The following is a 15,322-nucleotide window of genomic DNA, read 5'->3' on the forward strand; positions in this document are numbered from 1 at the left end:
TTTGCATTGCGGTAAAAAAATAGTTTCTTAATTGAGACTCACTTTGTTCTCAGGGTTTGTTTCGTGTGGCCCCTTCAGCATCCAAGCTGAAGAAGCTAAAGGCATCTCTGGATTGCGGTGTTCTGGATGTGCAGGAGTATTCTGCAGATCCACATGCTATAGCGGGTAAGCCACAGCTCCTTAACCACACCTCTGCTCATTTTGATAGAAGCAGACCAGCAATGTTTGCAGATCTTATTTATAAGAGACATCTCTCTCTCTCTCTCTCTCTCTCTCTCTCTCTCTCTCTCTCTCTCTCTCTCACACACACACACTCTCTCTCTCTCTCTCTCTCTCTCTCTCTCTCTCTCTCTCTCTCACTCTTCAAGTTTGAAAATTAACTGTCTACCTAACTGTTTTTACTTCCTATTATTTCTTATTTACTTACAGGAGCTCTAAAGTCATATCTCCGCGAACTTCCCGAACCTATTATGACCTCTCAACTCTATGATGAGTGGATTCAGGCTTCAAAGTAAGTACTGTAGATCCTATAGTACCAGCATTTAAACTAGCTTACTACTGTAGCTTAATGGCACTATAGAGAACCAATTTTTTGTCTTATCATAATGAAGAAACTCACCAAAAAAATGGAAAAAATGTTCTTCATTATTAATTAAGAATGTTAGCAATTGATGCTTGATAATAGTTTAAATTTAAAGTGAATTAAATGGTAACATCATTTGTTCATGATATACCTATAGTTAAATGCAAAGGCTTGTGCACCCACTGGTTTGTATGTACCTCTATTTTACCATTTATTAATGTTTAACTTCTAAGTTTAGAATTTTAACGTACAAAACATGTTCTGCAATAATGTTCAGAGGACAGAAAAATGTTGGAAGTATTTATAAGAACATTTATAAGAAATATTTATATCAAATTTCAAAATGTAGAACTAAGTAAATGTTAACATGTGAAGCCTAATAAAGCCATTTGCTTTTTTTTTTTTCATTACATTTTGCATAAATGCACACTTTTGCATTAATTTTACTAACCATCACAGCTCTGAAATAAGTACTCAAGTACAAAGTACTTAAACACTCATTTTCCAATTTTTCACACCAGCATTCAAGATATGGACAAGAGACTCCAAACCCTCCTGGCTGCATGTGAGAAACTTCCAATAGCCAATTTAAACAACTTTAGGTCAGTATCTCTGTCTGCTTACCTGCTGTCTTGTGGGTCGTTAAGAATGATAGGTTGACAGTGAATGCCTCAACAAAGACCAGGATTTAATCGTCAGAATAGCTGTGCTCAGTGTATTAATAATGCAATATATATATATTGTTATTCACATATTTTAGGTATGTGTATCAAACCAGTCCAGTGTACTGTATATATACAGTGGAACCCGGTTATGTCGATGTCCTAGGGGGTCGCCAAAAAGCATCGAGGTAACCGATGATCGAGATAAACGAAAATCAAAATGGCGGCAATATATTAAAGTGCTTGAAATTTATTTATGTACATTTATGTACATGAGCTGTTAATGCTCAATGAATCGGGACACTTTTTTCAATGAAAGAGGGAAGGCATGCTATAAAAATACATACAGTACATGTTTATCTGTCAGTAATCCACCTGCCACGCCCCCTTCGGCCCCCTTCAGCGTGTCAGGTGTTTTCTCGGCCGCTTTCTCTGAAGCTCCCGGCTTCAATCGCGCACATATGGTGCTCGTTTAGCATCATCACCAGCTCCTATTTAAACTTCCACACTCTCACCGTCCGTTATTGTTGGTATATGTTGGTTCACGGCGGTCGTTGTTATCGCTCATGTGTATCCCGGTACGTGTCTTCCCACCGGCACTCTCTCACCGGCTGCGCTTTTCTTCCCAAAGCGCATCGCGGATTTGGCGACACTTCAAAAAACGTCGACACTTTGAAGTCGACACTTTAAAAACGTCGACTTAATAGGGTTGTCGAGGTAACCGAGGGCGAGATAACCGGGTTCCACTGTATTCGTATTTTAGCCTACCCCTGTATTTAGTGAGCTGTATTTAGAGTTGATGAATTCAATTTTATTAATTCAAACCAATTTAATATATTAATGACTAATTAATGCAGGTGCAATGCAAGTTCTATGTATACAAACATGTATTAGACTTATGTACATGCTTAAGTAAATTTTCTGGGCTCCCATAAAACACTGTTTAAGCAGAGTACCCACCATGAATGCCACCAAGAATAAAAGGGCTATTGTGTTTAATTGTGTTTATTGTGTTTCTGTTATCATAAAGGCTATTATATATATATATATATATATATATATATATATATATATATATATATATATATATATATATATATATATATATATATATATATATATATATGTATAAAGGAATAAAAAAAATGCATGCTTGAAGTATTATATAAATGCTACTGAAAATATGTTTTACTTCTTCACTTCTTACTCTGCATCTTCCACAGATACTTAATTAAATTCCTGTACAAGCTTACAGAGTTCCAGGATGCCAACAAAATGACTCCTGGTAACATTGCAATAGTGTTGGGACCCAATTTGCTTTGGACACATTCTGAAGCGTGAGTCTCAGCCCTGATTTGTAATGAGTCCAATTTTTTTAAAGTTTTATTCAATATGTGTACTGCTGGAGCTGGGGTTTTACTGAATTATATATATTTTTAAAATAGTATTGATTAGTCTTTAGTCTTTTTAAAATTTTTAATTGGTCACTTTTGTGTTAAGGAACATGACAGAAATGATGACCACAGTGTCTCTGCAAATCGTTGGGATCATTGAACCGATCATCCAGCATGCTGACTGGTTCTTTCCAGGGGGTGAGAAAGACACACAGTCTGTTTCTCTCTCTCTCTCTCTCTCTCTCTCTCTCTCTCTCTCTCTCTCTCTCTCTCTCTCTCTCTCTCTCTCTCTCTCTTTCTAGCTCTCTCTCTCACTTTCTCTCTATCTCTCTCTCTCTCACTTTCTCTCTATCTCTCTCTCTTTGTTTCTCTCGCTATCTCTGTCATTTTCTCTCTATCTCTCTATCTATCTATCTATCTATCTATCTATCTATCTATCTATCTATCTATCTATCTATCTATCTATCTATCTATCTATCTATCTATCTATCTATCTATCTTTCTCTCTTTCTCACCCTTACACATATTCAAACATACCAGTCTACCCCTTGAGAGAGATCTGAACTGGTTTTCTTTTGCTATTCTTAGATATTGAGTTCAATCTGACAGGCAGCTACGGTAGCCCCATCCACACCAACCACAACTCTAACTACAGCTCCATGCCCTCGCCAGACATGGACCAATCAGATCGTAAGCAGTCACACGATCAAGGCCGACGCCCCCTCAGTGTTGCCACTGACAACATGATGCTGGAGTTCTACAAAAAAGATGGGTAGGGTTTCATATTTTTCCCCTTCGCAAGCTGTTCCTCTCTTTCCCTCCCACTGCGTGACTCCCACACACACTTTTTCTATCCAATGTCTGTCTGCACCTCTCAAATCTCCATCAAGGCAGCAGTGTTCTCAAGTAAAATCTTGCCAATATCTCATTACAGGCTGAACTTTGTAGCACACTTTTTAGAAAGTAAGAAGGTAAAAATTTCTGATGTCATAAATATTTGGTTAAACTCTGAGTTCACTGAGAGACTTTATTGTGTTGTTTGTTTCGATTTGGAATTAAGCCGTGGTGAGATTTTAGGCTTTGAGATGCCAAACTCCCACAACTTCCATTTGTTTAAACAAAGACTGCTGGGCCGGTGCAGTCTCTATAGCAACCTACTTGATGTGTGATGGAACGTGAGAGCTGAGTTCTCATTCACTGCTGCTGAAGGTTGGGAGACTCCTTCTGCAATGCGGCGACAGGTGGAAAACTACTGCATAAAGAGGCACTGGTTGAAACACTGAAATAATCCTAGCCTTCATCAGAGTTTATTATATAAATACCTGCACACTTTCAAGCATTGTTGTTATTTTAAGGTCAAATAATTGCCCTGTTTGTATATCTATCTGTCCAAAGAATATGAATTAGGGGGTAATTAGACTTAATGAGACTTATTAGCTACACAGCAGGGGAAAGTGCCAGCTGCTCATGTGGCTGGCTTGGTCTCACCTCCAGATGGTTACCTTTATCAAATTGTGCCTTTTTCTATCATTCCCCTCTCACTTTACCCTCCTCTCCCCTAATTGCGTACCACTTCGATTATCGTTCCATTTAGAACCTTTTGGATGGCTCAGTATACTCAGAATGGTGCACTTAAACAGGTGCTTAACCAATGAGTGAATATGCATAATTTTTAATACTGATATGACTTTTGGACTTTAATTTCCAAATATGAACTCCACCAAACATTTTTTTTAGACATAAATGTGTGTGCAAAATTAGCCAACCAAAATAGATTAGTTAATGTAATTAATAGAATGTAACGTAAGATAACAGAATTCTAGGTATTATAGGTATAGTATTAGCTTAGCTACTGAACAGAAAATTCTGAAAATGTGACAATGCAAGTCAAAATTCAGAGATAGAAAAAAACAATTTGTGACTAATGTAGTTTATTAGCTTTAAAATAAGGTGATTAGTTCTGTGCTATTAACTACAGTACAGTACAGTTTGTATCCAAATATAGTAAAATACTTTTCAGATGCATCAGCAATCCCTGTCTTTTGGTGAACAAATGCTTTCTGTTTGGAGTTGGTCTGAATCACAAATTGTGTAAATGTGGTCACATTAGGAAACCGTAACCATGTACAAGTTTTACTAATGTGACCACATTTACACAATTTTTCAACCTCTATAGTACTGTATATTGTTTTTAATACTCTACAGTTTATCACATAGCATAATGTACCCAAGTGAGAATGGCAATGGGGCCAGATTTTTATTCTGTATATGTGGGTAAATGTGTATTTATATATTTATAAATATATTATATACAGTCGAACCCACTTGACCTCGGTTAACTCGCCAACCCTATTAAGTCGACGTTTTTGAAGTGGAACCGCCAAATTCTCGCTTTGTCTTAGCATTTTTAATCGGTTATGTCGATTCATTAATGTCGCACCACTGGATATTACTGCTTCGCTACAAGTATTGGTGGATTCTCTCCTGAGTATTCTCAATAAACTTTGTTTGCATTTAGTTCGGCTTCCGCCTCCTTTTTGGTGTCCCCTAGGCCAGCGACATAACCGGGTTCCACTGTATCTATTTATATACCAACCAGGCATAACATTATGACTGGTGAGGTAATAACACTAATTATTTTCTCATCATGGCACCTGTTAGTGGGTGAAATATATATTAGGCAGCAAGTAAACATTTTGTCTTCAAAGTTAATGTGTTAGAAGCAGAAAAAATTGGCAAGCGTAAAGATGTGAGCGAGTTTGACAAGTTCCAAATTGTGATGGCTAGACGACTGGGTTAGACACCTCTAAAACTGCAGCTCTGGTGGGGTTTCCTGGTCTGCAGTAGTCAGTATCTATCAAAGTGGTCCAAGGGAGAAACAGTGGTGAACCGGTGACAGGGCCCAAGAATCATTAATGCACGTGGGGAACGAAGGTTGGACTACTGTAACTTAAATTGCTGAAGAGGTTAATGCTGTTAATGCTCAATGAATCGGGACTCTTTTTTCAATAAAAGAGGGAACCAACACCTAGTCCAATACAGATTATGAGTCCACTATCCATTTTAAGTAGCCAGTAAATGTTCAAATCTACTGACATCTAACCTTCATTTCTCTGTTCTTAAAAATGCAGCATTAGGAAAATACAAAGGTACAGTGTGCCTTCCTTTTCAGTAATAAACATTACCATATGTTTGTAGGCTTGAATCATGTTTAATCTTTGCTTTTGTCTTTTGTTTGATGTGGGTGGCTGATTGTGCTTTCTTTCTCTCTGGGGCAGTATGGGAGTTAGAGTGATGGACACATCCTGGGTGAAGGGGAAAGGTGCATCCACACTTGTTAGAAAAGCCTCGTCCACCCCTCCTAGCGCCCAGCCGCCTGGATCTCCTGCTGACACACTAATAACTGAGCAGCCTGGAGAGCTGAACACATCCCCCATTCCCACCCCTCCTCCGGTAGACAGGGCTAGGTAAGTCAATGCCTTTTCATTATCTAAATCCCACCATCATCTCTCAAAAATCAAATTTTCTCTTTTTCACCAAGTCTACACATCCAGTCCCTCAGTGTTTATACATGCAGAATTGTATTATTATTATTTTTATATGGCAAACACATGCATAATTGGTAGGGATGCTAGTTTATGTGAGACATCTCATGTAAATATGTCTGTACAGTTTCCAAATTCATAAAAAGATCCATGCTTCAGCTTAACAGTCATTTCATTTCATAAACCATGATTGAGCCTGTGACATATTTTTGAACCACTAACTCTGTCATCTGCACCGTACACATTGGTTTTCACTGTCATTTTCTGGCTAACATGTTGCTCTGTGGCGGCTGTAGTTCTGGCTGGCTTGCTCCTTCCACTTTATGACTCTTTCAGCCTATGAAAGGGTTTTGTGTCTGTGTTCAACTGCCCTGGGTTTAGTTAATGCACCAGGCTATTCGACTGCTCTGTTTTAGTTCTTATTAGATAAGATAATAGATTAGATAATAGCATTCTATTGAATTTTTTCTCAACTCAACACACTGCGATTGTCAGAGCTGAGCTTGGCTGATTAAATCGAAAAATAGTCCTGGACTTGGTGCAGTGCGCAGACACAAGGTCATTCTCAGCTCATTAGAGAACGATACTTTTTTCTTTCATATTCAGGACTTTTTGTGCAGTGGAATCTGATTGCTCACGCTGAGCCCCCACACCCTTTTTAATTCATTTTTTTGGCTTCTTAGCAGGCTTCCTGTGTGCTACGCTTCTTTGCCATTGTCCCGTATTTACACTAACTGACTCCTCATCTGAGCCTAATTTATTTTGATTTTTTGCAAGCTTGATATGTGAATAAGTTGGTGAACTATTCTCAGTAGAGAGTAGTGGTCAATGCTGGAGCTGAAAAAATCCACTTTTGGCTAGTGCTGTCATCCGTGTGCGTGTGCAGTTACTAGAGCTCTCTCTCTCTGTCTGCTTCTTTTTTTTAATATCTGCAGCTCCAACGAGGTGTCACCCCACCGTCCGGACCCCTCTCATGCCCATGCGCCCCACGGGGAGGAGCGGCCGCCCCCTCCTTACCCTTCCTCCTCCACCACCTCCCATGCCCCTCACCACTTCTATCCCAAACCCCCTCCCTGTGCACGGCCAGTGGCCCCAGGGCCTGAGTCACAGCCCCCTGATTCCCCCCCTTCCCAATTACGCTGGTCCGGCTATGGCCCTCCTCAACCCCAGGCACCCACTTCTTCCTCATCTTCCTCTTCTTCCTCTTCTTCTCTTGACATTAACTCCAATCCCAAGCCAAACTGCCTGCACTTTCCCAAACATGGCCCAGCATGTGAGCTTCCAGACGTGAACACCTCCCCTCTATACGTTAAAACACCCCTCATTTTGACCCGCAACGAGGTGGCCCTTGGAAATCCCCCTAGCCTTCCCACATCTGGCCCCCCTCCATGGGCTGCCTGTCCATGTGCCCGCGAACGAGGACCCCCCAGGCTGTCTAGGTAAATACCGCCTGTATGTTCCCACCCACCTGACCTCGGCTACATACACAAGAAGATGGCTACCCTTACAGTGGCTCTCCTATTTTAAAACCAAAAATTTCCCTCTCTCTTTTTGTTTTCTTTTTGCTCTTTTCAACGCCATACCTCAGATTCTGTAACATTCTCGTTGTCCAGGGGAGCCTCTTGTGGGGGTTGCCTAGCAACTGAGGATGTTACTGGCTTTTAGAGAAAGTGGATCCTGCTGTAGATTAGAAATAAAAGATAAACATGGATAACCCTGCATATGGTCATATATTGTCATATGAATTTGTTTATGGCATATGTTCTGTCAGACATTGCATTGCGCACTGCATTTGCCTATTATGGCTGCCTTTCTGGCTGTGATATTAGAAAGATATTAAATCCTGTAAAAAACATTAAATAAAATTCAGCAGTATAAAGCTGAAAGTCAGTAATCCCTCATTTTTCGCTGTGGTTACGATCCAAAACCGCCCGCGAGATATGGACTTAACCCCCAAAATACTATTTTATGTATACGGTACTGTACTGTATTAACATTTTACTTCATTTTATAATTAATAATTGTGTTTGTATTAATACATTTCATTATTTCTACATAAAGCAATTCCCTATAAGTTATTTGGTCTGTCATGTTATCCATGAGAGATTAGGAAAATCAGAGAAACAAATTAGTTATGTAGCAAATGCAATTCAGTGATAAACCCAGGGACACGAGATTCGAACTGCGGTAAAGCGGGGGATTACTGTATAGGTACTAAATAAAAACTTTAGAGATATAGTTCTAATAATTGGTTCATATTTGCTCCTATTTTTTCATATCTAAAATACAAAGACCTTGTCAACTGCTCACACCCTTCCTTTCTGATTGAGTAGAAAATTGTATACTGTGCTGGTTTTGTCACCCAAGTTCTTTCACAACGTTTTGGCAGGGTCAGAAGAATGCACTGTGATTCTGTTTTTTATTCTGAAACTCTTAGGTATCTATAGTCAGCACTGCAAGTTATTAGCAAAAGAACAGTCAGTCTCTGTCTTGTATTCCTTATATCTGAGAACAAGCCTGCCTGATAGTCTCTCTCACCTCATCTTTTTCCATCAGTCTCCATTCAGATAATGTCCATGTAGAGCTCAGGAAACTTCACAGATTGAGTCATTTTCTATAAAACTGTAGATGTAACAGCCTGGCCACTTAAGTAGAGCTGTCAGGGCTAGGAATCCTAGACATTCTCAGTTGCATTACAGAAACATTTTGTGTGTGTGTGTGTGTGTGTGTGTGTGTGTGTGTGTGTGTGTGTGTGTGTGTGTGTGTACAGTTGTTAGATGTTGTAAGTGGGTGGTTGGTCTACACAAGGACACTACTTTATTCCCCTCCTACTGACAGAAAATAGTAAGAAATTCAATCCCCATTATGTGCATCTGTCTTTGAAAACAAGAGCAAATAAAGCTGCTGAGAATATTGACATGAATAATGCGATTTTAACAACTCTGATTTGTGAATTTCGCATTATACAAAGAATCTGAGAGTAGCCTCAAATTATTTTTGATATTTTGAGGAGGTGGAATAAGCCTTGTGTGAGTAGCCTTTGTGCACCCTTCCTCATTAAGGATATAGCAGCTGTAAGTCTTTGCCAGGTTATTATATTGCTGTCTCTTTCCCAGCACTATGAAGAGCAAGGAGCTCTCACCTGTGATTGGCCATAAGGCCATGCAGGCAGCAGGACAGCCAGCACCTCCTGTCGGTCAACAAAGCAACAGCCAATCACCACACTCAGCTGAGCACAGCCCCCACACTCTGCGTAGAGGTTTGTCCATGTGTTTTTTTTTCTAATGTGATATAAACCACTAATATGATGCATGACTATTAAGCATTTGAATTTGCATTGTAATCTCTATCCCTCATCCAAGGAACATTGTTAAGTCCACATCAGGCTCAAAATTAAACCTAAAGTATAGGTGTCTTGACTCATTACTAGACATTCAAACTGAGTTGGTTGATCTAGAATGTCCTAGAAACATGTAGCATGTCATCCTGAATCTAATCTCTGTTTCTTCTGTTCTTTTATCTCTCTTTTACCTTGGTAGCCTCGAAGAAGCTGGCCCCTGTGCCACCCAAGGTTCCTTACGGCCAGTCAGGGGCGATGTCCGACCAGTCCACAGGTCAGCCGTCCCCGGTCAGCCTGTCCCCTACTCCCCCAAGCACCCCGTCCCCGTATGGCCTGGGCTGTGCCCCGGGGCATGTGCCCCCTACCTCTCCTGGGCAGGGCCCGCTAGGCACATCCCACTCTCTCCTGTCCTCTCCCCCATCTCTGACTGGCACACTCAACAAGTCGCGGCCCGCCCCCAAACCGCGACAAAGACCAAGTCTGCCCCCTCCACAGCCACCCACTATCCCCCCCAGTGTCCCGCAGCCAATGGAACAGGGCCTGCTGGACGGATTGTCCCCCGGGGAGAGCATGTCCACAGGTAAACATGTCTCAATGACAGCTGCAAGAGCGGGAGGACAGCATCCCTCTTTGAAACTGTCTGTCTCGCCATCCTATGCAGGCGATGGACTTTGAAAAGTCATGGTTCCCTAAAAATGTGAAATGTTTTCACTCTATTTTGTTTTCATGTTTTCCTGAGCATGAGGTGCCTTAAGGTAGAGTTGCCTTTAATTTAGTTAAGACCAGTATTCGTTATTGATTTGTCGTGTTCCGGACAATATAAAGCACTTGAATAAGGTGTATAAAGGGATTATGCTCAGAATATCGGGATCTACAGTGTACTCTATCTATAAAGTTCAGTAGCACTCTTGGTAATCTCCACAATACTCAGACTTTGTTTTTAAGTAAGGCTTGTGTCCTGTGTATGGTATTAGTGGTCAGCTGTGTGGGCACTGACTGTATGTTCTCTCATTTGAGCCTCTGGTTTGTCTTGTCGGTCATTCTCCTGATCGCTCTGATTGATGTATGACTCTTTTGTCCCCTGCCATTGTTATGCACCTTGCAGCTGTGTGAGGCCAGGCACTGAGTGTGGGCTAAATGTGAGGGGGACGTTTAGGGTAAGCCCAAAAACCTGCCCAAAAACCACGTCGTAGCCTCATCTCACACCGTCGGGCCTGGTGCTGTGGCTAAGTCTGGGGGCTCCTGCAACCTGTTTCCTCTGTACATTATGCTCTACAGCCAGCTCTCATATCCTCACACTTTAATTTCTCTCTATCTCTGTCTTTTTTGTCTCTCTTCTTTGATTCTTTCTCTCTGTGGAGCTGTTTGTCACTGCCTCATTCTCTCCATGTAGTCTATGCATGGTGTTGGGACTGGGCTGTGCATGGCTTACGGACCACCAACGCCGTCACTTATGAATTCCATCCTAATGACCCTGCTCTCGACCCACCCAAAACCACTCCCCTAAGAGTCATTTGGCAGCTTCTCACCACATGAGTGGGCCCAGGTAAACTCCACCCTCATTCAATCGGGCCAGCTGTGGGGTGACTCTGAAATACCGCCGCTCCACTTGATGTCCGTGCTAATCTCATTCTTACACAGGGGAGGTCATCACAATCAGAATCCAGGCCATATGGTAGCTTCTCAAAGAACTGTCAATTTGCACGAGTCCCTTGCTTAACACTCATTCCATTGTCTCTGTCAATGCATTATGGTTATTGTGGTGGCTATCCATTGAATGTCAACTGTGATGAATCTGAAATATGTTGATTGAATACTTTATTAATCACCTTTAGAAGATAGTTAAATCCACATTTTAAGATGGAGAGGACAACCCTAGAGCACTTTAGAAAGGTTTATCAGTAGCTTAGACTATGACAGAGTCTTAAGACAGAGTATTTATGACAGAATCCCTGTGCAGCATCTTAGGAAACCCCTTTCCAACCTCCTCCTTTTAATGAATCACATTAAAACCAACCTGCGCTGGCTTTTCCTCGAATGTTGGACCAAAACTTAATTTGCTTTCCCTTCTTCTCTCCTTTGTCTTCCTTTATCATCCTCACCATCATATTTCTCCTCCACCTGAACGTGTTTGTCCCGCTTGTCTTCATCACATGTCTTACCCTCGCTGCCATACGTTGCCACCCATCAGCAGATCTCTTCAGTTTGGAAATCCCCTCCATCAATGTCAATCTGGACAGCCTGCTCGACGAGTTCAGGGTGGGGGTGCCGTGCCGGAGCTCCCTGGCCGTGGCTGACTCTCCTGAGGGGGAACGCATGATTGAGGAGGAGTCACAGAGCACCACGCTGTAACCCCAGAGCCCAGCCAGTGGCTGCCTAGCCCTGCCGAGCTCCCCCACCTTCAGCTGAGGTCCTATTAGCAACCAGGCCTCCATCAACCTCACCTGCCCCACCCTCTCCACCGGAGCTGGACCCCCAACCCAACACAAACACATATGCCTTCTCTAACCTTCACATGTATCAGTGACTAATCAGAACATCACCTCCTCTTTTCACATATAAGTAGATATGATATGTGATTACATCTTCACAAGCTGTGCCATAGCAAAGAAAAGCAATGGAAGACTATAAGAATGTTGCAGAATTTATTGTGTTGTGAAAAATGTGCCACGTTACACATTTACGTTTTTCTCTGTTTGACTCTGTTGTTTTGCCTTATTGGAGCCTGCAGATAATTTGCAATACAATGGACATAGAGGGGTTTTGTTGACTCCAAAGGAACATTATATTTATGTGTGCTGAAAGCATGAGATCAAAATGTCAAAAGGTAATATTTATTCATTTTCTTTAGATTCTGAGTTGGTAGGCAGGTTTCATTTCTTGTAAATGAACTGAAGTCACAAAGCATGTAACTTTATTTAGGTCCAGTTTTACAATGTTGAGGCCTTGGCTTTCTTGCTCCTGTCCTCTCACTTTCTCTTATTCTCTCTATCTCTCTCTCTCTCTCTCTCTCTATCTCTCTCTCTCTCTCTCTCTCTCTCTCTCTCTCTCTCTCTCTCGCTTTCCCAGTCGCTTGCATTCTCTCTATATGTGTATCTGTCTCTCAGACAAACATATGCCTATATACACACAACACTGCTTTGGCATAGACAGCATCATGACAATATTTCTATTTAAGTGTCTATACGTGCACAGATCAAATCAAGCACATTATGAAAATATTCTGAGATGTTTGTAATACACTACTAATCTGTGAAACAAGAAAAGTTCATAGTAAAAGTTTTGCCTCACTGTCCTTATACTTGATGGGACATGTCAGTGGTACATGTATACTCTTCACACTTTTAATGCCAGCTGTAAAACAAATTGGTTCTGCTGTAAAGAGAAGTGAAACCATTAAGACATTTTGTGCCTCCCATTCTGACTTTGTTATCAGGACAAGTCTAATGACAGGTTTCTTGTTTGTGTAAATACAAAGAATGTACATATTGATCTGTAGATACTTGTTAATGAGAGGACAAATGTAAAGGCAAATATGAATTATATATTCATATGTGTTACATGCCATATTTACCTTGTATAGAGATAATGTTCTATGTAAATTTAGTATTATTTTGTCCCTGAATATTTGTCGCCAGATTACACACAGATTAAGTGAGCTCTTGCACTTTTGTAAGCCATGAACATTAACTGTAAAGTCACAAATGGAGATATGTCAAAGTCCTAAATGGAGTCTAACCCGCAAAATCTGAACTTGCATTTACTGACCATGTATTTGGATATGGTGCAGTTCCACAAAGTTACAAATAATGTTGACCAGCGTTACGCGTAATGATAGCTTTACCAAACTATAAACAAGAACTTGCCAGATTGTTTACGTTATTATAAATGCCAGGGAAACCTGCATCCTTTTTTGGTGCTTGGGTCATTTTAAGGCACATCAGAACAGAAAACAAGATAAAAAATACCCGAATGCAACAGACGAAAGCATGTCATTTGTAGTCATATATTTTGTCATTTTGTAGTCACTAAAGATGTTCTCTTGCCTTTCTTCTCCTCCACCTGGATGGCTTCTGCCACATTATAGGGCCTTTGCTTTCTTATAAGGACTTCCCTTTTAAAGGTATCACACCAGGACTCATTTTCAGACCAACAGTATCAAAACAATCAGGCTGTTTTTCCATGATTTAACATCTTGCTGCCTTCTCCCTGAAACAATCCAATCTGATGCTATAGCCAAAAGAAGGCTGGACAATGGGTTAGAAGTGCCATCTGTTCAGTAGACTCAGAAACCAACAGATGCTGTAGTTTGTCATGTCTGACTTACTTGAAAGCAGGTGGAACACAAATAGGGCCAGAGAAAGTGCAATTACACTACATTCTATTGTTAACCTCACAGAGAAGTGGCCATGAGAGCCATGCTTTTTAATCTTACCAAGAGACTGACTCTGAAGCAATCCTAAATGTCATGGCTTTCATTGTGTTTTTGGGGGGGTTTAGTTTGTTTTCTTGGAGGTTGTTTTTTTTTTTTTTTTTAAGCATTAATATACTTCAGGGACAAGAGGACTTCTTTGCTGAAATATATGGTATGCCTCAGTGTGCATTCTCAATTACTTCTACTATGATGGTTATTGGTGACTGAGTACTATTTTAATAGTTGTAGTGATTATACAATGATAATTGCAAGTGCCCTCACAATAGATATTTATGAAGTCTTGAAGCCAGTGGCGAGTTTGTGTATATTTGAGGGATTTTACATTTTTTGTGATGGTTTCTTCAGTGTTTTATGGAGAGGCAGGTGTGCATTCGAAATAATTGAGTGTTGACTGAATGTAATTGAACTTTTACAATGACCTGCAACAAGGTAAAGGCTCTGTCAATACCTTATGGCAGCTGCAATAGACGCATGGTTTGTTATTTTATTCAGGTGACTCTTTGCTTTTAATCTGCCGCTTTAGATAGTCACTTTGAAAACTTGCATTAATGTTAGGGGATTAAGGGACGGGATTTGGATGTGAATGCACTCATCTGTATATTGTAATCATACAGTTCATAGCAATCCATTCCTGAGGACATATCACTCTTCTCTCACCTTTTTCATGCAGCTGCTATAATTGTTAGTCTTGAATTCACCAAGGGCCACGGGGAATACTGACATACAGTCATTTTTACATAACCATAAAACAGGATTTTATTTTATCTCCGTTCATTCTTTATCAAAGAAAATAGCTTATTTGTTAATTCAGGTGCTTCTGTGCAAGTTTAAGTTTACAAATTCTTTGTTAAATTAGATTTTACTACTATTAATAAAATAAAAATGCCATAGCACAAGAGACAAAAGAAAGACATGTTTAACATATATAACCATCATATTTTCATACCCTTGAAAGCTGTTGGTTGACATTGCAGAATGTGGATGTGACAATGCAATGCATGCATTTAGTCTCTTCAGATACTTCATGATTCCTGTTTCTTCGATTTCTTTTAAGACTCTTAAATGTTATCACTAAACAGGGGAGAGGGTAAAAAAAAAGTAAGTGTGTGAACAGCTGGTTAAAGCAGTGTCATGAATTTATGTACAAATGCAGTGCCCATTGTACAGCCTCTCCCCTGCATTCACAACTTCTGTACAAACTTTGCCTGTATGTCACTCCCCTCCCTCTCCCCTCCTATCCCTCAGCTTAGCATATCAGTGGAACAACACAGTCTGTACTGTGAAGCCTACCGCAATCCTGATCAGAATGTCAGATATAGATATCTATATTAAACTCTACATTTTTAATATTTCTGGTCTGACT

The 15,322-nt window shown here is 40.5% G+C and overlaps 1 protein-coding gene across 15 annotated transcripts in view; it reads left to right on the plus strand.

The window, feature by feature from the left end:
• The window catches only part of arhgap44a (Rho GTPase activating protein 44a), a 56,654-nt gene extending 41,346 nt beyond the window's left edge, over positions 1-15,308 (plus strand). Inside the window, exons 11-23 of one of the 15 annotated variants that reach the window (XM_083566638.1) lie at positions 54-165; positions 430-511; positions 1,105-1,185; positions 2,469-2,582; positions 2,746-2,837; positions 3,228-3,411; positions 5,771-5,788; positions 5,918-6,106; positions 7,120-7,623; positions 9,301-9,443; positions 9,724-10,104; positions 10,630-10,681; positions 11,716-15,308. In XM_083566638.1, the coding sequence (XP_083422764.1) occupies positions 54-165; positions 430-511; positions 1,105-1,185; positions 2,469-2,582; positions 2,746-2,837; positions 3,228-3,411; positions 5,771-5,788; positions 5,918-6,106; positions 7,120-7,623; positions 9,301-9,443; positions 9,724-10,104; positions 10,630-10,637 (1,908 nt within the window). In that variant the 3' untranslated portion in view covers positions 10,638-10,681; positions 11,716-15,308. Of the gene's footprint in view, positions 1-53; positions 166-429; positions 512-1,104; positions 1,186-2,468; positions 2,583-2,745; positions 2,838-3,227; positions 3,412-5,770; positions 5,789-5,917; positions 6,107-7,119; positions 7,624-9,300; positions 9,444-9,723; positions 10,105-10,629; positions 10,739-11,715 lie in introns of those variants that run through there. The other 14 variants (XM_083566639.1, XM_083566630.1, XM_083566643.1 and 11 more) reach the window with 14 other exon arrangements.
• The last annotated feature ends 14 nt before the right edge of the window (positions 15,309-15,322 follow it).

Source organism: Silurus aristotelis (genome assembly GCF_946808225.1).
Source record: "Silurus aristotelis genome assembly, chromosome: 17".
Lineage (NCBI taxonomy): Eukaryota > Metazoa > Chordata > Actinopteri > Siluriformes > Siluridae > Silurus > Silurus aristotelis.